The sequence below is a fragment of the Gopherus flavomarginatus genome, chromosome 5 (assembly GCF_025201925.1).
Source record: "Gopherus flavomarginatus isolate rGopFla2 chromosome 5, rGopFla2.mat.asm, whole genome shotgun sequence".
NCBI lineage: Eukaryota > Metazoa > Chordata > Testudines > Testudinidae > Gopherus > Gopherus flavomarginatus.
The window spans coordinates 58,105,888-58,131,534 of record NC_066621.1 but is presented as its reverse complement, the minus strand read 5'-3'; the positions used below and the strand labels follow the sequence as shown (position 1 = coordinate 58,131,534).

The following is a 25,647-nucleotide window of genomic DNA, read 5'->3' as shown; positions in this document are numbered from 1 at the left end:
TTAAAGGGCGGCGAGGCTGCGGGCAGCACACGGTGCCCTGGTCTCTAGGGAGATGCTGTCTGGCTAGGGACGCTCGCTAACGGGAGAAGACCCTTCCGAAGAAACTGGGAACTCCGCCTTCCCCAGGCTGGGTGGAGCTGAGCCCCCTCGGCGGGCTCGGCTCGCACGGCCGGTGCAGGTGCGCGCCGCCTATGCCTGGCTCTACTCCCCGCCCCGGCTCGGGAAACAGCAGAGGCTGACCCGAGCCAGTCAAGGCAGCAGACGGCACCAGCCCAGCCGTCGCTAGTGCGCATGCTCCCACCGCTCGGACCCGCTCGATGATCAGCCACTTGCGAGGAAGGCGGAGTCTGAGCTTGCACCTTCCCCAGGCAGCACGCGCCGGAAGTACGTCAGGGGCCACAGCCCGGCTGTTAGCCTAGGAGCCCGCTGCCGGTTCCCGTTGCGGTGCGTGGTTTCCGGTCGGTTGAGGGGAGGCCGGGCTCTCTCTGGCGCGTGCGGCCGTTGGGGGCGGCCATGGCGTATCCGGCCCTCCGGAAGGTGGCGATGGTCTCCTGCCTGGTGCTGTGCGTCTCCCTGCTCCTGCCTAGGACCTTCCTGTCCCGGGGCGGGAGGCAGGAGCCCGGCACCGCGCCGCCTACCCCGCCCGAGGGTAAGAGGCCACCCCGGGGCCTGGCCCCTCGCCCCCTCCAGGGACGTGGCGGCCAATCCCATCCTACCCCTACGCCTGGGCTGGTCCCCCTCACCCCCGCCCCGGGGTACGCACCCCTTCCTCGCCGAGGGCCCCTCGCTCTTGGGTGCAGGGGTGGGCGGCCCGCTCTAGGTCCCTGTGTGCAGAGGGGACGGAGCAGGGGTCTGAGGTTTGCGGTGTCTGAGCCCAGCACGAAGCCCCCCTGTTTGAATCTGACCACAGGGAAACCCACTTAAACTGGGACTAGCCAGATCTCGGCCCCAGCCACAATTGGCAGCATTTTATTAGTTGTGTTACCTACCGCTTAAGAGCCCTAGTCTTGGACGAAGGCCCTGTTGTGCTAGGTGCTGCACAAACATGGCAAAAAGCCTGTCCCAAGGCGTTTTGTGCATTTCAGTGGATGATGTTTATAATTCCAAAATTCTCATCCAGCATTTTGCATTAGCTGGTAGTAATAGAAGCTTAGGTACCATGTTTAAAATACTACTATAGGTAGGCATAGAGCCATATTAATATTTTGCGTTTCTCACTTATGGGTGTAAAGTACTATGGGATCTGCAGCTTTGCAAGTTGAAATGATGATTTCATTGAACTATTTTGTAAGAATATGTTTGCCTGGCCAAAAATCCCCCCCTAGTATTGTGTAGTGTCTGTTTGGCTGCAGCTCTGCTCTCCCAAGGTTACAGCTTTCATTTTGACGGTGGTGTTTGTGCAATGCTTGTATAAAATGCGTTGGTGGCTTCTGGAATGAAAAGTATTCTATAGTTCACCCAAATGTTTTTCCATCTCACCTGTTCTTGTTCTCATTTCAGAGATCTTTTGTATACCGTGGAATTTCAGAGGCGGAGTAGTAGCTCAGTGTTCCCATCTCTGACATGATTTACATTTATTCTTTCACAAAAACCTTTTAATCAAAACTCTCAAGTTTCATTTGAGTTTTATTTTTTAATGTGTGTAGTAAATTTTGTCTGAGTTATGTAAAGGGAGATCAAATTACAGTATCCTTTATTCATTATGTTCTGTCATTTATTTGAAAGACATTTTCTTACGTTTTAACATTTTGCTTTTGAAGTGTCATGAAATAAAAGTTCATTTAAATCATCTACATTGTTTAGTTTCCTACTCCAATATTATTTCTGATTTTGTTACCAATATATCAGGTTTTCTTAACACATTTTACATGACATATAGTTAGGATTATTTATGTACAGTAAGAAATTATTTTTTTTAATGTTGTGCTAATTGAGGTACATTCACCTCTTTGCCCCTTACTATGCAATCATAATCCACTAGAGAGGCCCCTTGTGCACAGTCCTATCTTCATCAGTGGGGCTCTGCAAGGGGGCAGGAATCCATGCTAGCAGATCTAATTGCAGGAATGGGGATTTAATAAGGTGATTTCATTGTACACCACCTTTGATAAATTCCATTTTCTTCTAGTTCTGTGGCATCGATAGGCTCATATAGTTAAATAATCTTACTAACTCTACTCTCCCTGGGATAACGTTTGTAAGCAACTGAAAGACGTTCTTATAAAGGCAAACTTGCTAGAAGACCTCATTTTGCATCCGGACGACTAACATAGTGTTTATATAGTAAAGGTACACAAATCCAAACTTGTTGCAAATATTCATATTTTCAAATGACTTCAGTACAGATTTACAAGCTTTTTTTGTATGTAGTTTTGTCATCTCACTTTCAACATGGAAGGCAGAAAGAATGTGCTTATATGTCTAGTATTAGGTTTTTTGGTAGCACGTTAAGGACTTGAGATGCTGAGCTGTCTGCCCCCAGTCCATCAAAGCACTAAGCACTTGACTTCAGTAGGGCCACTCTCATGCTTAAGTTAAGCTTGAGTTCGTGTGTTGGTAGATCAGGGGCAGTGCTCATCAGCCTCAAGGACTGACCACAGATGCCTTACTCTGATGAGGATGTAACCTCTGTCAGCTGTACAACTTCAGTTTAAGTTTATAGTTCATTTTTCAATTTGATGGCAGTGGTTTCATTACAGTTACACAGACTAAACTTTATTTTTCCATAAAAAATGAAGTAAATCTTGATTAAACAGCTGTGATTCATTTTCTTGTCACTAGTTGTCCTCTTAAAAAGTAAGTACAATATCAATTTGTTCAAATGCCCTATAAATTCAATCAGATGTCATTTTTAAACATAAAGCAAATGCCTCAACTCTAGTCTGAATAAAGTATGCTTAAAGTTTTCTGCTGTTTGTTAGAATCAGACATTGTCCAAAAGAGATTTATCATACAAGTCTATAACTTAGTGGGTATGTCAACTACTGTAACAGCAAAGCAGTGTTCAGAAGTTTTTTTTCATTTAAGAAAGCAGTAAAACACACTACTGTAGGAGTTAAGGAGCAGTGGTGACGTATCTTTAATGTCTACTATGCTATTATGCAAAAGGCTACTTTAACTTTATTTTGGAAAACTCTTGTATCTACTTAAATTGGCAGTGCCTGTTTACATTATGTACAATCTTCAAATATTTTTAAGCATTTGAAATAAGTTATTGCTCAGAGGAGAGGAATAAAGCCTATACTGACACTTAAAAAAAGTACTTTAAAATATAGTCTTCAGCAGTGCATCCTGTGTATTTTATAACATTGGTCCCTTTTATTCACTGTTATTTAAAAAAAAAACCACACACACTTTGCGTCTGAGTGGCAAAAAATATTCCTGAGCAATGGATTTGCAGTTAATTTGCAACTAGTTCTGTATTAAAAATTCTGAATAATAATAAAATCAAAATCATTCACCTGTATTTTGAGTGTACAACAGATTCTACTTTAAATCAGTCTTTTGAGCAACTGGATCTTGACAATTAGCATTTGAATTTCCTTCAGTCAGGGAGGTTCCACGTACTGAGAACTTTTCTGTTAACGGTAACTATCTCGTCCTTTACATCTTCTCTCCCCCTGCTCCCGCTCCTTGCAGTGTTTAATTTTTGTTTGATCTTATAAAATGTGTGCATTGTCATTTGGCTACATAATTTTATAATATGTGTATTCCTAAAACAGCTTAATGTGGGTTTTTTCAACTTTAAACTTTTAAGAATACAGCAAGAACCCTTCCCTAAAAAGCAGTCCTAAGCCGAGTTTATATAAGAAATATATACCGTGTCTAGTACATTCTTAGAAGAAATTACACCACTTGGTCATACCAAAAGCATTTATAGTTGTGCCTTCACCATTGCCTTAATAATTAGCAATAGCTCAAGTGACATAAAGTGTGTCAAGAAAATAAAACAAGTCATACTGGGGGGAAAATGTAAACTAACACATGTGAAGAAAAATAATCAAAACAGATCTAATGGGAACTGAAAACCTAGAAAATAGAGGCCTGTTAATGATCAGTGATTTAAACATAAGCTCCTAACGTAAGGTGGCTTGAAAAAGGTTAACATAATTTGGGCTCCTATAGGTAGAGGTATGATCTTTGTTTTATTTGACTGTGCCTGGAATGATGCATTCAGTTCCCAGTAGAAAGATATTGGCAAACTAGCGAGCATTCAGAGAAAAACAATAAAAATGATTTGGTGGCTGGAGGAAAAATTTAGATTAAATATCAGGAAAACCTGCATTAGTTTTTAGTGAGGTGCATTAACTTGTAGAATGGTCACTCAGAAGCAAGCGATAGAAGCACCCTGGCTTATAACATATAAAACTGGACTGGAGAAAACATGAGAAAATATATTGTAGGAAATGGGAAGGAGATGTATTGAGTGATCTGATTTTTTTTTTTTTAATTCCTAATTTCAATGATTGTCTGAAAAACAGTTCTCTTTTTACTCCCTATAATGAAAAGCTCAAAGGAAAGGAATAAATTGTACCAATGCAACCCATAATTATGAAGTGTCATAAGTATAATTTTAAGATAGATTTCTTATGATACTAGTATTTGCATTTCTAAAGTCAAGGATGTTTTTGTATCTCACTGCTATTCTTGCAATTTAGTGGCAGAACGTCTGACGGAGTAGGTGCTTCCTTCATGGTTTGTTCTAGATCTTCTGTGTTATGCATGGGACTTGACATTTATCATGAAGCCACTTTTAAGATAGCTGGAAAGTTATATAAAAAAACCAAACTTTACCTTGTATATTTTGATTAATATAGAAGAGTTTTTATTTTATTATTTTACGTTTCAGAAGTTAATAGTTAAAAGTTAAACATAAAAATCTCATTTATGTTTTTAAATGAATTGTTTGGAGTTTAATATTAGGCTCACTTAACAACTAGCATTTATATAATGCTTTCTGTCCTTAGAACTCAAAGCACTTTACAAAAGTAAGCCAAGTTTATATTAGAAAACTGAAACACAGGTGGGAAGTGATCTGACTAGTGCCACACAGTAAGCCAGTGGCAGAACTGTGACCAGACCCTATGTCTTCTGACTCCTAGGCTTTTTACCCCAGGTGCTGCATCGTGTGTGTAACTAGTGCTGTTTGGTTGTTCACGGTTTGTGGAGTGGTTAGGACGCTAGCCTGGGTTCATTTCTGTGCTCTGCCACAGACTTCCTGTGTCATTGTAGGCAAGTCACTTAGCCTCTGTGTACCTCAGTTCCTGATTTGTAAAAAGAGAATAATATTACGGTACCTTCCTGCCTCACCGGTGTTTGAGGATAAATAAGTTAAAGATTGTGAGCTCTCAGATACTACTGTAATGAAGCCATATAAGTATTATAGAGGTCTGTATAGGTGGATTACAAATTTAATGTGACAGTGGGTTATATATACTTCCTGTGTGTCCCATTGATATCAAAAGTCAAGACTTTGCAGCTAGCCAGCTACGGACGAATCCTGTATTACACCTTAAATCCATTTTTATGATTTAAGCAGTTTAATCTCAGTGAGAAATAAAATGTGTAGATATTGATAAATAGTCAAGCTGGGTATAGTAACACTCAATAAAAGAGTCTCGCTAGCTGTACCACATGCAATATCCTTACAGAAGTAGCTGTTACTGTGCTCTGAATGTTATCACTTGGAGTTTGAAGTGGATTATTGTATCCTTTTCCTTAATCACATTTAAATTAGAGTAGATTGTTTAAAACTTCCTTTAATCAGTTTTAGGATGAATAAACGCTGTGATTATGACATGCTGTCGAATTTCTAAATAGGATTTCACCTACACTCTAGAGAAAACTCAACCTCTTAACACACAGGAATACAGTGCAAATGTCTGTTTGACACTTGCCTCTTTTATTTGAATCTGTAGCCCCACTAAAGTTAACAGGGTTAATGGGAGCTTGCCCTTACTATCTAATTTTAGCTAGTATGAAAGGTGATGTGATGTATTTATGATTATGTAACTGAAGTTCTGATTTAGGGTAACTAAACTGCAAAGACATTCAAGGAGTGGTGTGAGGCTTCCATACCTGGTATTCATCTCTGCAGGAGAGTAACAGTCTTAGTCAGGAATGAGTTAGAAAACCATTTAAAAGGGCCATGGCATGATATTTTTAAGCTTTAGAAAAAGTTGCATAAAGCCTACCATGAAATAGTACTTTCCCCTTCTCAAAGCGTTGAAGGGACCTATAGAAGCAGTACTTACTACCAGTATTGGGGACTAGATCCTGCAGTATTACTCAGGTAGCAAAGGGGACAGAACAGGAATGTGGATCTGAGTTCTATCAGGATTTGTATTTTGGTTAGGGGCAGGAGGGAAGAGGATGGTGTCACATCATCTTACTGAGGCAGACTATTCAATTAGCTCAAGTTGAAAGAGAAGGAAGACAGTTTAATAACTTCTGGTTTAAAAAAAATTGTAATAGACTATTTGTGATGGGATGCTCCCCTCCTCCCTTTCTGGGATGCGACCCCTCTCCCCTTCTGGGATGCCACCTGATGCACTGGGATTTCACTGAGCCTGCCTGTTCCACTAGCCTGGGCTCCCTCTCCCTGTTTTGCTGAATTAGGCTCTCTGGCCTCTGGCGATGCACACACACCCACACAGGAAAGAATGCACCAGCTGCAGAATCACACAGAGTCTGCAAACAGCTCTCTGAGAAATTACCTAGAACTCAAGTACAGCTCCCCTCTGGAAAGTACATTCAAAATAATATTGTCTTGTGCTGTACAGAAATCTATACAATGTAAGCTCATAAATTTGCCCCCTCCCTCAATGTGGAGGAAGATGTGCCCAACTTCTTGCCCGCAGTTAGAAATTGCACAAACTGGGTTTAATACTAAACAAAACAAGTTTATTAACAAAAAAAGGCAGATTTTAAGTGATGATAAGGGATAGCAAACAGAACAAAGCAGATTACTAAGCCAATAAAACAAAACACACATACTAAGCGTAAGATCTTAAAGAGACTGGTTTCAAGAAGTAATTTCTCACCCTAAATGTTGTTTTAGGCAAGTTGCAGAGTTTCTGTAGCTTAGAGTTCCAGTTATTTCCCTTTACAGCCCTTGCCTTTCCTGCCACTCAACTCCTTTGTCTCTTCAGGTACTTCCAGCAGTCTTTCTTCTTGGGTAGGAAGGCAATGGAGAAGAGTCCTGTTTGCCTTACTACCCGGCCTTGAATAAGATTTACATAAGGTGGGAATCTTTTGTTTCCCAGTCTTGACCTCCCCCTCCTTTTAATAGAAAATTACTAGACGTCCAAGATGGTGTTTAGTATCAGCTGATAGCTGGACCACCTGACACTAGTAGTATGACACTACTAAGTCAGTTGGACCACCTGACTTAGTAGTGTCATAGCTATGTCCCAAGATGCCTCTCAGGAAGGAGAGAGATTAGTATCTTCAAAGTCTTATTGTTTCTTCCTAATGGCCCAACAAGGCTGATGGCCTATTGTTTAGTGGGTGTCTCCCAAGTAAACACACAGTTGTAATTGTTACATAGTCCATATTCCTAACTTTAGATACAGAAATGATGCATGCCTATAAATTGGATAATCACATTCAGTAAATTATAACCTTTCCGATTATACCTTACAAGACCCATCTTGCATAAAATGTCTGTTATACCATATCCATATCATAAGCATATTTCCATTAAGAATATGGAATGTAACGTCACACTATTCTAAGAATGTTTTGGTCCTGGAGGGCAGAAGTCTTTTATTGCCTGGTACCTGCAAACTAAGACTAGCTATCAAAGGCTATTCTGGTATCCTCCTTGCTGGGTGCTAATCTGGAAAGATATGAACCTTTTGGAGTAGGGGATTTAATCCCACCATATGGTGATGTGAGGATACTGACTCTTGGCACAAAAGAGGTGAAAATACATCTAGTGAATCTAAGGGAGTCTGTCCAGGTGTTACACTAACACCACTTAGTGCATCATTTCTGAACTTGGTTGGCGCAGAGGACCCCACTACTCCTACGTGGTGCTGGGTTCTAAACTAAGTGTAACCACTCAGGGAAATACTGACAATGTTATAATACTATTAGATAAACTAGTGATACAACATTACACAGGCTGTTGGCTTTGTTATGGTCACCTCTCTCAGAACAGGTGTTGCAAAAATTGTGTGGGGGGGTGGAGTTTCAAAGACAATGAAAAATATTAGAGTTGTAAAGAACTTCCATCTGAAGAGAGCTTGAAAAGATTGAGATGCTAGTTTAGAAAGGAGACCTGACAAAGTATACAAAATAATATGTAGTATTGAGAGAGTAAAAGAAGATAAAGATAAATCCAGACAAAGTTGTGGCACTAAAAAGATGTATGCTTATCAGTCTGCAGACCTGCTTTATATTCATCTTCACCGCCCTGTCATTCATACACCATCTCTTTGGATTTGCAGGCTCTCAAGGCAGCAATCTTTTGTATGTTTTTTTTTTTTTTGTAAATCACCTAGCATGCTGTTGGGGGAATGCAAATAATAATAATAAACATTCACCCTCTTGGGTGGCATAAAGGAACTTGGAGAAATTAAAGTAACATGTAATGAGTGAATAGTAACATGTGAATAGGGTAACCAGAATGACCCATTGCAGGTAATGAAATCTGGAACCCTTCACCAAACGTCAATTTGCATCCAGCCCAGGACAATAGTGAATTTAAATTTTACTGTCTGATGGATGCTCAGCAGCCTCTGTGAAATCTGGTGGTCTCAGTCCAGTTGTCCCTGGATGACTGTCCATATCATAAGCCCCAGTACAATGGTATCAATTAGTAATCTTGTTGATCGCCTCCACAGAGAGGTCAAGGAGTGAATGAGTATGGAAACTGAACTACATCCAATGGCAGAGCTGGGTGACGAAGCTCATGCTGGAAGCGCATAAGTTGTAGCTGTTGTGTGTGTGACGGGTTGGATCACAGAAACCCCCTTGGGAACTGCCAGACTGATGTGCCAAGACTACTTCTACCCTTGCTTTCCCTGCCAGCTCAGGACCCCAGCACCTTGTTTTGCTGAGCCAGACACGCCCATCTGCTCCAACACAGCCCCAGGGTCTGAATTACAGTGGGGTCCAAACTTCAAATAAATCTGTTTTACCCTATATAATGCTTATACAGGGTAAACTTATAAATTGTTCATCCTCTATAACACTGCTAGAGAGAGGGATAGCTCAGTGGTTTGAGCGTTGGCCCCCCTCTAAACCTGGGGTTGTGAGTTTGATCCTTGAGGGAGCCATTTGGGGATTTTGTTGGGGATTAGTTCTGCTTTGAGCAGGAGGTTGGACTAGATGACCTCCTGAGGTCCCTTCCAACCCTAATAATCTATGATTCTATGAATACATACTCTAGGTTAATTAATAAGTAAAGAGTGGTTTTACTAAATGCAGAAAGTAGGATTTAAGTGGGTCCAAGTAGTAACAGAACAAAGTGAATTACCAAGTAAAATAAAATACAACACGCAAGTCTATGTCTAAGAAACTGAATACAAAGAAAAATCTCACCCAGTAAGCTTCCTTTTACAGACTAGTCTCCTTCTAGTCTGGATCCAGCAATCACTCACACCTCCTGTAGTTACCGTCCTTTGTTCCAGTTCCTTTCAGGTATCCTTGGGGGTGGAGAGGCTCTTTCTTTAGCCATCTGAAGACAACATGGAGGGGTCTCCCAGGGGTTTAAATAGACTTTCTCTTGTGGATGGCAACCCCCTTCTCACTCCTATGCAAAGTCTAGCTCTAAGATAGAGTTTTGGCATCTCATGGGCAAGTCACATGTCCATGCATGACTCAGAACTACAGGTAGCAGCCATGGTTCACATGCTTCCTTGAACATCCTCAAGTAGACTTCTTATGTGAATTGGAGCATTCCAAGATCCATTGTTCTTCAAGTGCTTCTTGATTGGGTGCTTAACTTTGCAAATTCCTTTCTAAAGAAACTGACCACATGCCTTACAAAGCTTACTTAGAAATCAAACAAGTATACAGCCAATATTCATAACTTCAAGTACAAAAATGATATAGGTGTACAAATAAGATGAATAGATTCAGTAGACCACAATCTTTACATAGAAAAATTACATAGAACATGTAGCATAAAACATACTCCAGTTGTCATATTCCCATAAAGCATTATGGGATACACTGTGGCTAGAGGATTTCATTTTCTAGGGATATCAACCAGGTATCGTTTACAAGCATTAACTAACTTCACATGACATACTCACATCACTGAAAACTGATACTAGCATCTGTTTATGAGTGTGTGTTGTAATTTTCACAATCAGCGGGTTTTTAGGGAACTGTTTCAAGTGGCATTGGGCTGAAATATTGGCTTTAGGCAAATTTAATTTTTTAAAAACTCAAGATATTTTTCAAAGTTTTTTTCTCTTTGTGATGAGCAGCCACATAACATACTTATGTGTTTGTATTTTTCTCTTTGTCCTGCCACCACGGGCTTAATAGGGAAACACAGTCTTTTATGAGCAACTAATACCAAATATGAAATAATGTTTTATATTACATATTTGTGAAAATTGCTTTTTAAAACTACTTTTCATTACTTTTTTACCTACTATTGGCACCAAAGTTTACTAGAGCTGAAAGAGATTGGAGGCGGAAAAAAATCTGTCTGTTTCCCTTTATTGACTGTGGTTTTGACAGCACTTTGAACTCCATCATTTCACTTTCTCCTGTGTAGTCAATTTCCTCTGTTGTTTGTCTCTGTGTGGGGCGGGGGAAGGGGGAGGTGTCCTCACAAAGTAAGGGAAAGGGATGGGGAAGTGTTTTTTTAAAAAAACTAAGAAAATAGTGCCAAATTACAAAAATTGGCAGTGAAACTCAGGGGCAAGCATAATATCAGAAGCTACTTCAACTCTGTTTTCTGTAAATGACTAGATATCAAGTTGACCATGTCCCTTTAGCTCTAAGTTTATTTCTTTATGTAAATTTAAGATTTTAAAGGGTGGCTGATGTTTCATGGAAGATGTAGAAAACTCATCAATTTAAAACAGTTCTTTCTGTCACATATTTCTGTCTCCTTCACCCAGGGGTGAAAGTAATTTACAGGATTTACCACTACCTCTGGAGTCCTAAAGGGGGGGGGGGCGTGGCATCATCTGGAAGAGGCATAGCCTCTCAAGATTTAAAGGCCCTGGGGAACCAGTTGTGGCTGGGAGACCCAGAGCCTTTAAATGAACCAGGGCCTCCCAGTTCCAGAGGTGGCTGGCAGCCCCCCCCGGGGCTCAGGTGCAAATTAAAGGGCCCAGGGCTCTGGCCACCAGGGGGAACCCCAAGCTTTGCGGGGCTGGGCCAGGGATTTAAAGGGCCCAGAGCTCCTGCTGCTGAGGGAAGCCCGAAGCAATCTCAGATCTCTTCATTTTGTCCTGCCTGCAGAGTGCAGAGGCTGAAATTGACAGAACTTTCTCTAAATATCTTGTATATTTCATGAAGGCTATTCCAGTTGTCCTTCATTCACCCCGACTTCCCCCCCCCCTCGCCCTCCCCCCGGCTCCCTCCCTGGCTGGCTGCGGTTTTTGCCTTGGTTACTTACTCCTTGGCAGACCCAGCCCAGCGGCATCTGCTGGCTCTCTGCAGGCAGCAGCCCACAGGGGCTGGTTGCTGGGGTCGCTGCTGGTCGGTGGCAGGCTGCAGCTACATTGTTTGTGACACATTCATACACATACACATACATACAGTCAGAGGTGAAAGTAAGCCGGTCTGGTCCGGTACGGCATACCAGCAACAGTCAGTATGCCGTGCTGGACTGCATCGACTTCCATGGCGGGGATTGAAAGGGCTCAGAGCTCCCCGCTGCTGCGGGCAGCCCAGAACCCTTTAAATCCTGGCCGCAGCCCAGGCGCCAGAGTCGTGGCCGGGATTCAAAGGGCTCTGGGCTGCCCGCAGCCGCGGGGATCTTTGAGCCCTTTAAATCCCTGCCTCAGCCCAGCCACCAGAGCCGCGGCCAGGATTTAAAGGGCTCTGGGCTGCCCGCAGCAGCGGGGAGCTCTGAGCCCTTTCAATCCCCGCCGTGAAGTCGATGCGGTCCAGCACGGCATATTGCTCTTGCCGGTATGCCGTACTGGACCAGACCGGCTTACTTTCACCTCTGACTGTATGTATGTGTATGAATGTGTCACAAACAATGCAGCTGCAGCCTGCCACCAACTAGCAGCGACCTCAGCAACTGGCCCCTGTGGGCTGCTGCCTGCAGAGAGCCAGCAGGTGCCGCTGGGCTGGGTTTGCCAAGGAGTAAGTAACCAAGGCATAAACCACAGCCAGCCAGGGAGGGAGCTGGGGGGAGGGTGGGGGGGGGAGTCAGGGGTGAATGAAGGACAACTGGAATAGCCTTCATGAAATATACAAGATATTTAGAGAAAGTTTTGTCAATTTCAGACTCTGCACGCTGCAGGCAGGACAAAACGAAGAGATCTGAGATTGCACCAGATGTCCTAAGGACATTTCAGGTGTTTAAATCAATTTATAAAGAGGATAGATTGGAATGAAAGCTACTATTTCTTTCAAAGGAGGCACAATAATTTCCCTGAATATTCAGTTTTCCCCTCCAATCCCTTTGTGGTTTTGTCTATGGGTGCTATTTGCTTTCCCTGTGAATCTTTAGTTGCTTTAGTAAAATTGCTTTGCCCAAAATAAACCCTAATCATCATGACACATCTTTCCACCATGTTCACCATGTTTTTTGTGTTGTTTTTTTTAAACAGTAACATTTCAAAGAGGATCTGCAAGCAGTTTGGACATCACAACCATGATCCTCTGCTGGGGAGGGAATGGGATAGATTTGAACTTGGAAATGGTTCCTGATTTTCATTGTGTTTAGGAGATCACCTCATCCTGCGGGCAGAAAAGAACTGCCCCTGCCATGGTCACACACACCCAACAACAACTGGGAGTGAAATTAACAAGGATGCCCAGAAATGGCTCCTAACTCTGGGCACTGAACTGCACAGGGAAGAGCTGAGTTTAAAGTGTTCTTTTGCAGGCAAGAGCAGCAGGCATCTCCGCCAGTGTCCCTCCTGCAAGCTAGAGCCTAGAGGAGAACCCCTGCTGGGGGTGTAGGGGGAGGAATGCAGAGCCTTATCTGCAGCCTGGCTGGAGGAGGGGGAGAAAGGAGCCGAGAAACCATTGTGACAGTGAGTTTTCCCCTTCCACTTGCTTTTATTAGCTCTGGATTTAAGCTGTGCAGCCAAATGCTTGTATTTGTTGTGTATATTAGTATTGGAGAGATCCCCTCATCCCCGGGCGGGGGGGGGGGCAGAAAAGGACTGCCCCTGCCATGGTCAAACACACCCTCCCTTTGACCCTCTCCCCTCAGCTACTGTGAGTGAAATGAACAAGGGTGCCAGCAGGGCCGGCTTTAGGAAGTGCGAGGCCCAATTCGAACACTTTCAGCGGGGCCCTGGCAGGGATGACTTAAAAAGAAAAAAGTGTAAAAAAAAAGCCTTCCATTTCTTCCATGTATTATTTACTTTCCATAACTATATAAATAATAAAATTGTATATGTACATTGCATCATATATGCTGTTGATTGGTTATTAATGACTGCCGTTTCACATGTGTAGGTCCCTGCCACTCCCTGGGGCGTGCACATTTGTGGGTTCCCGCTGCTTCCTGCCCCCCTCATTGAAGCAGGTGTGCAGGTTACTGGTCTGGGAACTGCAGGGCAGCAATGGACATGGGGCTGGTTCGAGGCAGGGCAGGGCCTGACTGAAGGTAGCGTCTGGCTGCAGGCAGGGCAAGGGGTGTGCAGCAGGGGTTGGCAGGGCTGGAGACAGGAGTATGGGACTGGCTGGCTTCACGCAGGGGTGTGTGGCAGGGGTTGGCTGGAGACAGGGCAGGGGGTTTGGTAGGGGCAGGCTGTGGGCAGGGGGTGCAGAGCTGGCTGCAGGCAGCGGGAGGCGGGGCTGGTGCAGGCAGGGCAGGGGGTGCAGCAGAGGCAGCTGGAGCCCCGGCCCTTTAAAAAGCCCCCAAACTCCTCGCTATCCCAGGGCTCTGGGGGCTATTTAAAGGGCCCATGACTTCCCTGCTTCTACCCCGCCCTGGACCTTTTAAATAGCCGTGGGAACCCTGGGGAATGCATGGGGGCAGTGAGGCTCCAGTGGCTATTTAAAGAACCAGGGTGGCAGAGGCAGCTGTAGCCCTGGCCCTTTAAATAGCCCCCAGAGTCCCCTGCTACCCCAGGGCTCTGGGGGCTATTTAAAGGGCCCGGAGCTCCAGCCAGGAGAGTGGGGCCGCAGGGTTTGCGGCACTCCAGCTGGGGCCGCGGGGCTTATTGCGCTCTGGGCTGAGCTCCAGCCAGGACCGCGGGGCTTGTCGCGCTCCAACCAGAGCTCCAGCCAGGAGAGCGGGGCCGTGGGGCTTGCGGTGCTCTGGTCAGAGCTCCAGCTGAGAGAGAGGGCCTGTGGGGCAGCCACGCTCCCGCCGGCGCTTTGGTCAGGGAAGCGGGGCCATGGAAGACCCCGGAGCAGACCGCAGCCGGGGTAAGTAAAAAAATTTAAAAGGCGCCTAAAAGCGTGGGGCCCGATTCCCAGGAATCGGGCGAATTGGCCTAAAGCCGGCGCTGAGTGCCAGAAACCTAGCCCTGGGGGCTGAACCATCAGGGAACAGCTGAGTTTAAACTATTCTTATGCAGGGAGCAGGCTTCTCTCTCTCTCCCTCCCTCAGTCAGTCTCCTTTTCTTACTGGTCCTCTGTACCAGCTTACTTTCACCTCTGCCTCCACCCTGCAATTGATCGCCTTTATAAAGGGCATTTTAGTGACTACGAGAGCTGTTTCCTAAGAGTTTTTCTGCTCCTGCTGCTTACTCCCCACCTGAAGCGATGGTGCTTTGTGTATGACATCATAATTGTTTGCATAGCAACCTGTTCTTACAAGACATTCCTACTGTATATACAAGACTCTTGGAAATAAGATATTATGTCTTACAAGTTACACTTTTAATAATTCAGTAAAATAGACTATAGTAACTCTGAAAGCACTGTTAGAGCTGCGTTAGATTGAAAATTTTTTAGTTAGTGACATGCACACCCCCAGCTCACTTTAAGGGAAAGAAAAGCTACTACTTAGTCAGCAACTTTTAAAATAAGGCCTTAATTAGTGTTAAAACATAATTTCCTCTAAAACAATCTTTTTACTCACTGTAATGCATAACCTAGACTCAGGGCCCTGGGGGGTTTCTGGCCCGGTGGGATGCTGGGGCAAGCACCCCTTAATTCAGTGCCAATTTTAATTTATTCCATCTCCCACTCCTGCAAAAATACTTCCCTTGCTTTTTGTATCTCTCAATCCCTCCATTAATATTTTGTAAGTAAACACTTTGTGAACCAGCACCTTTCTTGAATTAAAAATTAGTAATTAAACTAAGACCACAAATATGTGAGCTGTAAAGAATCCTGTACAGTTTACTGTGCCAAATAACATCACAATCCTGCAACAAAATCTGCTAGCATGGATTCCTGCAGAGTTCCTTGGAGTACATGGGCACTGTGTCTGTGCTAGAATTAGGCCTGTCCAAGAAAGAGATGTATATTTAGCAACCTATAGCTTACAGAACCAGGAGTAAGAGTTTCTGAGTTCTAATCCTTGACTTGCTCTATGGTTTGGGCAAGTTATCTGTTTATCTCAGTCCTTAGCCACATCTCTATTTTCCCTATCTGTAACATGAGGACAGACATTATGATTACGTATTTGACACTATTGCACATTGTGAATGATAATCCACAATTTTATCCTCAGCACACTACACTTTCATCAATGCAAATGTGGTGCTTTAAAACAAGATCACAGAAATGAAGCAAACCCTGCAAACTACTATTTCACGTCTGTACAGAAAAATAAAAAGTAATGGAAGAAAAATTTTCAACTTGTTTTTCAGGGAAGACAAGTCGTTTTCCACCAATGATGCATCACCAGATGGCCCCCGATGGCAGGTCTTCTGGTGCTCATTTTCCAAGGTCTCACCTGGCAGAGGCAGTTGCAAAGGCCAAGGGTGGTGGAGGTGGTGGAGGAGGAGGTGGCAGTGGGAGAGGTCTCGTGGGGCAGATCATACCCATTTATGGATTTGGAATCCTTTTATACATACTGTACATTCTGTATAAGGTAAGAATAAACATTTTTTTAAAATACTGATGCATCTGTGAAATCTCCTAAAAAGTCTAACTTTGTACGTGTTCTAAAAAATCATTTAGACAAGAATATTTTTAGTTCAACCCAGCTCAGAAGAGGATGCAAATTAGTGAGCCAGCAATTTATAGGACAGTGACAAACGGGTGTATTCCATATAATAGCTTTCACAATAGCAAACACAGTAATTAAGGATGTACCTACATTACAGCCGTGGGGGTAGTATCCGGCTTGTGCATATGTACCTATACTAGCTTGCTACATGTAGCAGTGGGGATGCGACAGTGCGGCCCTCACTGCTGCAGTGTAGATGTACATTTAGGTTGCAGCAAAGGTCTTCTATTTTAGGTCCCACTGTTTTCTGGGTTGATTACAATTCTTTTTTCTCCACAAAGTCTGAGAGATAGAATTAACTCTATTTTAACTATTTAAGGAAAACATCATTAGCTGGTGTAAATCATTGGCGCTGCATTAACTTCACTGGCGTTCTCCTAGCTGAGGATCTGGCCCAAAGATAATTTTTTTAAAAAAAAATCACAGATTAAACACTTCACAGAAAGCTTGAACTTTTTATGGATACTTGTTACTCAGAAATGCCTAATATTTACTCTCATGGAAAACGGAGGCTTATACTACATGTTCATGCAGGGGGTGTAAAGTGTGCAGTGTATGGGCTACCTGCATCACAGGTTACAGCATGGGGGAGGGAGAGCAGCCTCTGCAGGATTGTTATAGCCATTCCCTCCCAGAATTCCAGGGAGCAGATGAGCTGAAATGGACATTGCCTTAATTCCAGTCACCCAATGTGTCAGCCTGCAAAGGGGAGAACCTAATCTCTGCTGCATAAGCGGCTTGGGCAGATTCCTTCTCAGAACAAGGGGTTAACCAGGCACTGACCGGAGACTTGGAACAATTGGTAGTCTCTGCTCAGGAGAGTCCCAGGATAAGAAGGGCAGAAGTGTTCCTGCAGGCCAGGAAAGAAGAGTATTGATTGGGCTGGTTAAGCGCAGTTCAGCAGCAACCAACCTTTATACAGATGAAAGGCCGTGACTAAACAGCATATTGCTTTTTGGTAGACCCTGATGACATCTGTGTTGCTGTCACAGTGCTAGTGCAAAGCCAGAAAAGGACATAAATGCCAGAAAACTTTTGCCAAAGAAAGAGAGGCAAATAGGCTGGCATTAATTCCCCCCCCCCAAGTATTTTTAAAGGCCAGTCTTTGCCCAAACAAAACCCCTTTTAGTAGTGGGTCTCTGTGTACAGATGGATTATAGGATTGGGGTCTTTAGAGTAATATACACAGTTTTTAAATGTAACTGTGATATTTTTCAGTTAATCTTTATTTTTGGTTAAAAAAAGTCACCTGTTATAAATACGTCATAGCAGTTTTTGGTTAGCTAGTGTGATGGGGCAAGGCCAGATGGCTACGGTAAAATACTGAGGAACAGATATGTTAGCCCCAGGCTAAACAAAACCCTAATACCATGGTAACCAACGGGGTTCTCTGCTCAGTGTCCCCATCAGATTCCCTTCGTTTAGCCCTATGACCTCACTCCCGATCCTGTTTTTTCATTAGTTGTCCCCCGTAATTACTTGGTGTCCCAGACCTCTGGGTCCTCCCCTTAGGCTAGGGGGAGGTCCTTTAGAAGTGGGCGGCCTTCGCCCGCCCACCCCCGCTGGATGCCAATAGGACCATGGTAATCAAATGGCAGTTGCTTCAGGTTAATCAAGGCACCTGGGGCCAATTAAGATCTTTCTAGAAGGCAGTGGATATAGTTGCGTTGATTAGAACACTTGCAGCCAGTCAAGGCAGGCTAATCAGGGAACCTGGGTTTAAAAAGGAGCTCACTCCAGTCAGGTGGGGGAGGAGCCAGAGGAGAGAGAGTGAGGGGCTAGGAGCAAGAGGCATAAGGAGCTGAGACTAAGGGATGGTCCACACTACGAGGGGAAATTGATCTTAGATACGCAACTTCAGCTACGTGAATAACGTAGCTGAAGTCGAATATCTAAGATCGGATTACTCACCCGTCCTCACCGCGTGGGATCGATGTTCGCGGCTCTCCCTGTCGATTCCGCAACTCTGTTGGGGTTGATGGAGTTCCGGAATCGATATAAGCGTGCTCGGGGATCGATATATCGCGTCTAGATGAGACGCGATATATCGATCTCCGAGCAATCGATTTTAACCCGCCGATACGGCGGGTAGTCTGGACGTAGCCTGAGAGGGTGTGCTGCTGGAGGATTGAGGAATTACCAGACATCAGGAGGAAGGTCCTGTGGTGAGGATAAAGAAGGTGTTTGGAAGAGGCCATGAGGAAGTAGCCCAGGGAGTTGTAGCTGTCATGCAGCTGGTACAGGAGGCAATATAGACAGCTGCAATCCACAGGGCCCTGGGTTGGAACCCAGAGTAGAGGGTGGGCCTGGGTTCCCCCTAAACCTTGCAACTCCTGATCAGACACAGGAGGAGTTGACCCAGACTTTGGGTTCCACCAGAGGGGAAGATCACCGAGATGAGCAAATCTGCCAATAAGCGCAGGACCCACCAAGGTAAAGGAGGAACTTTGTCACACTAGGTTTCCATAGTTTCTTTATGATTGCTATCTGTTTTTTCCTCTGGTGGTATTTTCTGTGATTAGTTTCTAACATAATTTTAGCTTTCTCTCTTTTTCTTGGTGTGATGCCTGTGGGGCTTCTGTACTGCTGTTGCTGTAAATTCCTACAATAGTAATTTTTTTCCACTTACAGCTCTCTTCCAAGGGAAAAACCACTACAGTGGAGAGGAAATCTCCTCCTATACCTGGAAACATGAATAGAAAAATCAGTAAGTATTATTTCCCAGGGGATTAGGAGTTACCCACGTAACCATACAGTTGGACAGTGTCTTTGTCTTCTGGATATACTGTGAATCTGCTGTTCCATGTAAAGTTGATGTGAGATAGTAGTTCTGAACAAGTTGTTTCTTTGAATTTGTTAGAAACATAGATTATTAGGGGTGGAAGGGACATCTGGAAACTTCAATGCCAAATAGGAAAAAACAGCAGCAAGCATTATCTTCTATGTTGCGGTGGGATAGAGGAGATGATGTAAAGCAAATTACTGCTCCATCGCTTTCTAAGTGAATGTTTAAAATCAAAACATTTAAAGGATTGACTTGTTTACAATAAAAGATGAAATGTGCAAAGAGTGGGAGCAACACAACATAGTACAAGAAGTGTCTGTTCCCTTTTCTTTGTTCTGCTTGAATAAACAATTTAGTGAGGGTTTTAGCTTAATATCATGGTGCTTTAAAGAATGTTTGTTTTTTTATCAGTGCTCATTAGTAGTATAAAGGACACTTCACCTACAAAGGAAAAAAAAAGCGCAATATACATTGAAAAGTACAAAATCCTCTGTCCACCTGGCTCTGAAGTGGCACTATGCAATATAATGCCCTAATCCTGCAAGTCATTGCATGTGGGCAAAGTAAAGTCAATGGGGTCCTCCAGACTCAGCAAATTGCGTGATTGGGGGGGCCAGCAGTGGAAAGGGGAGTTTCTGTCTCCCCTTAAGCGTGGAATGAATTTGCCAAGCCCCTAAAATGATCACTTATGAAACCTGTCAATAAAACATATAAAGAAATAAGCTTCATGATTTAGAGTTTCAGAAAATAAAATGATTTTTCCACCTTGCCTGTTTAGTAGTAGTAATAGTCAGCGCTGGTATATGCTAGCACTTTACACCTTTAAAGCACTGAACAAACTTTGACTACCGAGTATGGGCCTGATCCAAAGCAATGAGAGTTTTTGCTGACTTCGTTGAGTTTTAGATCAGACTGAAGTGCTAAAAGGCCTAATATTAATAGTAATGATGATGGACCTAGCTCCAAAAAGAGCTTTCAGTCTAGGATAATTCTAAAAGCTGAGAAGCAAAGTTCTCACAGCTAAATGCCTTTTCTTGATGTGTATGTTCTGGGCAGTTACCAGGCTGTCTGTTACATTCTCTTCATATTGTCATAGTGTTTAAATTGCTGAAACATTTGATATGTGTAGGTAAAGGAAGCAGCCAGCTTCTCCCCCCCCGCCCCTCCACCAAGCTGTTACTGTTTCTCTTTCCCCAAGTTGGATGGTCACAATACCAATGAAATAACAAATCTGCCTATTTCTAGATATACATGTTTGTTGGCTAATTTAATATATTAGCTGTAAAGCTCAGATGAGCAGTTGTTTGTAATAACATTTAAATGTATTTTATTTAGTTGGCTAGATTCTCATAGAAAACACAAATACTTGATAGGGTATTAAAAATGTTATCACAGGGTTCAGGTAATATTGTTGTGATAATCATGACATAAATGTACACCATGATGTTTTATAGAAATTAGTGTTAAATATCGGTTGACTCTGTTTTCTACCATCTGTATTCCGCCTCCACCTCTTTCCCTGAGGCCCACCTCCCTCCTTTGCTCCTTTTCCATCCCCCCCACCCGTATTGGGTTGGGAGGGACTCACCTGCAGAGCTGGGGCTGGGAGCTGCAGCCACCCAACACAGGTAGGAGGTGACCCCATCTGAGTAGGGGCTGGCACAGGTGATGACCTGGCACCTCCCCTGCTCTCAATAACAGGACTTTAGTTGTCCAGTCAGTAGTACTGACTGGACACTATCAGGTCCTCTTTGGTCAAAAACCAGGCACCTGGCCACCCTATTAAAGAATCTATCACTAGTCAGAGGGGAGGCAGCACAGTGGATAGATCATTGGACTGGGATTCAAGAGACCTGAATCCTTGCTCTATCATTAACCTGCTCTGTGACCCTGGGATCTCACTTTACCTGTCTCTGCCTTTATTCACCTTCCTACCCTGTGTCTACTTGTCTGTTTAGGCCTCAATCATACAAAAGGTTGAAAACTCACAGTGCATAAAATTCAGCAGATGTTTTGTGGAATCAGGATCTTTGCAGAATTTGGGCCCTGACTGTAAATGTTCTGAACAAGGGACAGTTTCTCATTGCATGTTTGTGCTGTATATAGTACAAGGGACCCAATCTTCATTGGGCCCTCTAGGTGTTACAATAATACATATAATAAATGGATAGACTGCTTCCTTCTTGCTGCCTGAGAGCATATGGTGCACTTATCTTCCTCCTGCACACATGCCAATTAACAGAGCTAGTTGGCTAGTGCACTGAGGTTGTGGGGGAAAGAAGAGGAAGTTCAGAAACAGCAAGTTGCTTCCCAAGCAGGGCTGTACCGTACAGGCATGATTAGTTTCTGTATTTGGCATCTGAATGTTTCCTCCCGTCCATCACTCCATTCTCTTACGGGCACTAGGGAAGTGTATGCTGCACTAGCAGCTCCACCATCCTTAGAAGGGGTCCAACCTACACCTTTAACAGGTTAGTAATGCTAGCCAGGAGGTTGGAGCCATGGCTATACCCCTCACCCAGATTGTGGCTGCCTCAGGTGCATAGGTGCAAGTTCCTTGAGCGGTCTCCCCATATCCTTGCACACCATGAAGAGCCAGACATTATCTGACAGCACAAAATATATTAACTTAAATGCCTGTGAATAAAGATTCAAAGCTACTCAAGAGGTACATTCCATGAGAACTGTTGATTTTACAATAGAGCAGCATATCACTAAATTTCCTTTAGAGCATCAGATTAGGTGGCTCTTTTTCTGGCAGATCATTTCAATCTGCATATCAAGTGGTTGCTTGTTAGCCATTCTGAGAAGTGCTTTCTGTGAATCTCTGTGCCTTTGGGAACCTCTCTGCACTCCTTTTGTTACTCCTGGAGAAATGAAAGTGAATGTTTCCAATAATTCTATGGAGGCTGAGCTTTCATCTGCTCTTCTTAGATCCTTCAGAACCAATTTTGGCTTAATACTGTGTTTGCTGAGACAACCAGTCTGTAATACTGCTAGAGGAATACATTTTCAGAGCTGCTAATGATTGTTTGTTTTGCAGCTGACTATGAGCTCACGCAACTACAAGAAAAGCTGAGAGAGACTGAGGAGGCTATGGAAAAATTAATCAATAGAGTAGGACCTAATTGTGACAGGTATGTTTTATATTACAGGAATTTAAAGAAGAACTTTCTGTTTAGGATAGATAAATTAAACTTTCTCTTGGAAGAAAATCTTTTTATCAAAATGTAAATCTCTTGTACATGTTAAAATAGTAATTGTTTCTACTTCATAATATTGACACAGTATTTTGCTCTATTTTTTTTCACATTTTTCTTTTCAAGTTCTATATTCAATTATTTTTTGCAATGTCGGTTTCCTTAAGAGGGACACCCGTGCCCCATTGTACGTACTATGTAATTTGGAAGATAAAGACAGACATGTCTAAACATAAAAATGTCTTAGGCCCAAAAGCAAAGCAAAGCAAAAAAGAGCCAGTGAGTTTACCCAAGATGACTACTTCATTTTCTGTTAGCTTCTAGTGTTCTGGATCTTTTTATAAAACACTAATGCGGTTATACTTTATATAGATGCCTTTTTGAATCTCTGTAAAATGTTTCCTTAGAGGCAAGGTTGCATATTAATCTGCTCCAGTAAGCAATTTCCACCACTTTAACTTGCAAACCCACTTGGTTAGTAAATATGAAAAAAGAAATTGCTTAATTCATATTTTTAAATTTTTTTCTTTGATATTTGCTCACTAATATTTGGTGTAAAACTTATTAACATATACCCTGTTTAAAATTATTTTGAATAATGATTGCATAGTCTTCCTTAAAAAGCTGAATTATTTTAAAACACTCCAAGAAATATGATTTGTATTTGGCTGTAATGTGAAAGTTGAATACAGCGAGATTTTGTTACAAATTTTACAAAATTACAAATAAATGGTAAGGGCCATTTTTAATCTGCTCCCGTTTCCTTTTGATTTGAAATGTGTACTCTTTACATCCAGAATGAAAAATCTTAACCCTGCTCTAATTTTGTTTCTAATTGTTTATATGTTGTTTTTAAGGGCTTGATCCAGTGCCCAGTGAAGTCAATGGGAGACCAGACTGAGATTTTTGAAAACCTCCTAACCTGGGGTTTGAAACTAGAAGTTTTGTTTTGGCCTTTGTAAAAATAGGGTTGATTTGTGAAATTTGTTTCTGGATTCAAATATTGATGTCCCCTAGGTCCCATCTGCACAAATCTCTGGGTTGATCATAAAGTGCAATGCTTCTTGCAGGTCTGGCTTGATGTGAGTAATTAAACATGAGAGAGGCCTGATTTCTTGGAAGACAGGATTCGGGAGGTAACTAGGTCAGCAGGCTGAAAATGGAAGGTTTGTGCTAAGATAAGTGACTGGGTCAGTAAACTAGAAGACAGAATGTTTGAGCTAACTAAGACAAGAGGGGGAACACCCAGCAAACCATTTACTACGAACAAAATAATGGACAATAGAACTAGGATCATAAAAATAAGGTAAAGATTAAAGTAAATCATGGACAGTGCAGGCTGTACAGGGATTGTTCACTCTCAGAAACTGAAGACTTTTAAAGGAGTAAAAGGATTTTTTTTATAAGTATTAACAGAGAGGGAAGTAAAAAAAGATCTGGGAAGGAAGAGGCACAAGTATGTGGCAATAGAACAATGTCTAAACCAAGAAACAGATGACATTAGTTACATAATATACACCTCTCGATAGACACATCTGATTAAGAGCATCATGAATCATAAAGCTTTGAAACAATCTCAAAATTCTCAGTCTTCTTTCCTGAATAAATGTAATCTTTTCCCAGTTTGTGAATTCAGGCATGCTGTCATTATTATAGCATCCAATTAGGATTGGGGGTTTCTTAACATTTAGCTTATGTGCTGGTTTCCATTTCTTAGCATAGACCTCCTGGCCACTGCAAAATCTCCCTGTGGAATCTACTCATCTAGATTGCTCAGACCTTTGCTGAGATTCTGATGATGGAAAACAAAGATTTCTGGGTGTGTAGGGCTATTATCTGATGTTCTTCCAGGCTCTTACTAGAATGTTTTAATATGGGGACATGGCTGCAATATGTGCAAAATCTTTCCATATGCATTCCCACAAATATTTAAACCATATGTCGTATTCCTGTTTTCATCATTCTGTTCAATGTACAGTATATCTTGAAATTTTTTTGCTAAATTTCTATTCAAGAGATGTTTTATTCATGGAGTTTCTACTCAAGAGATGTTATTTGGTATGAAATGACCAGCACATGTTAATCCACAAAAAAAATACTACACAAGTATCCTTGAATCTAGCTTTAGTTCTCAGAAAGGACAGTTTAAAACACTCATTAACTTACCCTATTGTGCCTTACCAAGAGGTTTAGTAGCACATGCAGTATATTGTGCAAGAACTTAAAGTGCAGTTTAACTCTGAAAAGTGATTTTCATATCAAATTTGCTCAGGTTACAATTAAAAAATATTTTTCTAAGTGCTCATCCGACAAACTCAGCCTGGGATCTGAAGGTCAAGCTAGGGTCTTTGAGGCTACCGCATCATTACCAGTAGGAAAGGTTCTAAAGGTTCTACAGGTCAAATGCTGCCCCTGTGCAGCCTCATTGGCCTCATGTTATAGCCCCCAAACCTATTGGTTTCAGTGGGATTGTACAAGTGTAGCTGGGGAAAATCTGCATACACTGAACTGCTGGCCCTACAATTGGAACGTAGTTAAATATTTTGTTGATGCACAAACTAGCAAAGAATCCATCTGTCTTTCCTAAAGCAGTGTGGCTATGCAGGAATGAGTATAACAAACAGTAAAATCTTCCTTTTGCACTGACATAAATAGGTCTGACTGACACAGGGAGCAGCTATGCAGGATAAGAAACTGCATTTTGTCATAACCTTAGTCCCAGATTTGGACCTTAGCGTCCAAAATATGGGGGTTAGCATGAAAACCTCCAAGCTTAGTTACCAGCTTGGACCTGGTACTTGCTGCCACCACCCAAAAAATTAGAGTGTTTTGGGGCACTCTGGTCCCCCTGAAAAACCTTCCCTGGGGACCCCAAGACCCAAATCCCTTGAGTCTCACAACAAAGGGAAATAATCCTTTTTCCCTTCCCCCCTCCAGGTGCTCCTGGAGAGATACACAGACACAAGCTCTGTGAATCCAAACAGAGTGAATCTCCCTCTCTGTTCCCAATCCTGGAAACAAAAAGTCCTTTCCTATTCCCCCAGGGGGAATGCAAAATCAGGCTAGCAAATCCAACACACACAGATCTCCCCCCCTGATTTCTTCCTCCCACCAATTCCCTGGTGAGTACAGACTCAATTTCCCTGAAGTAAAGAAAAAACTCCAACAGGTCTTAAAAGAAAGCTTTATATAAAAAAGGAAAGAAAAATACATACAAATGGTCTCTCTGTATTAAGATGATACAATACAGGGTCAATTGCTTAAAAGAATATTGAATAAACAGCCTTATTCAAAAAGAATACAAATTAAAGCACTCCAGCACTTATATTCATGCAAATACCAAAGAAAAGAAACCATATAACTTACTATCT

General features: G+C 42.7%; 1 protein-coding gene across 5 annotated transcripts in view; it reads left to right on the top strand.

Moving 5' to 3' along the window:
* Positions 1-347: 347 nt before the first annotated feature.
* Positions 348-25,647, top strand: part of RIC3 (RIC3 acetylcholine receptor chaperone) — a 39,502-nt gene continuing 14,202 nt past the window's right edge. For 3 of the 5 annotated variants that reach the window (XM_050954562.1, XM_050954564.1, XM_050954561.1), the window contains exons 1-4: positions 391-649; positions 15,930-16,153; positions 18,923-18,998; positions 22,120-22,213. In XM_050954562.1, coding sequence (XP_050810519.1) covers positions 514-649; positions 15,930-16,153; positions 18,923-18,998; positions 22,120-22,213 — 530 coding nt within the window. In that variant the 5' untranslated portion in view covers positions 391-513. The other 2 variants (XM_050954563.1, XR_007774603.1) reach the window with 2 other exon arrangements.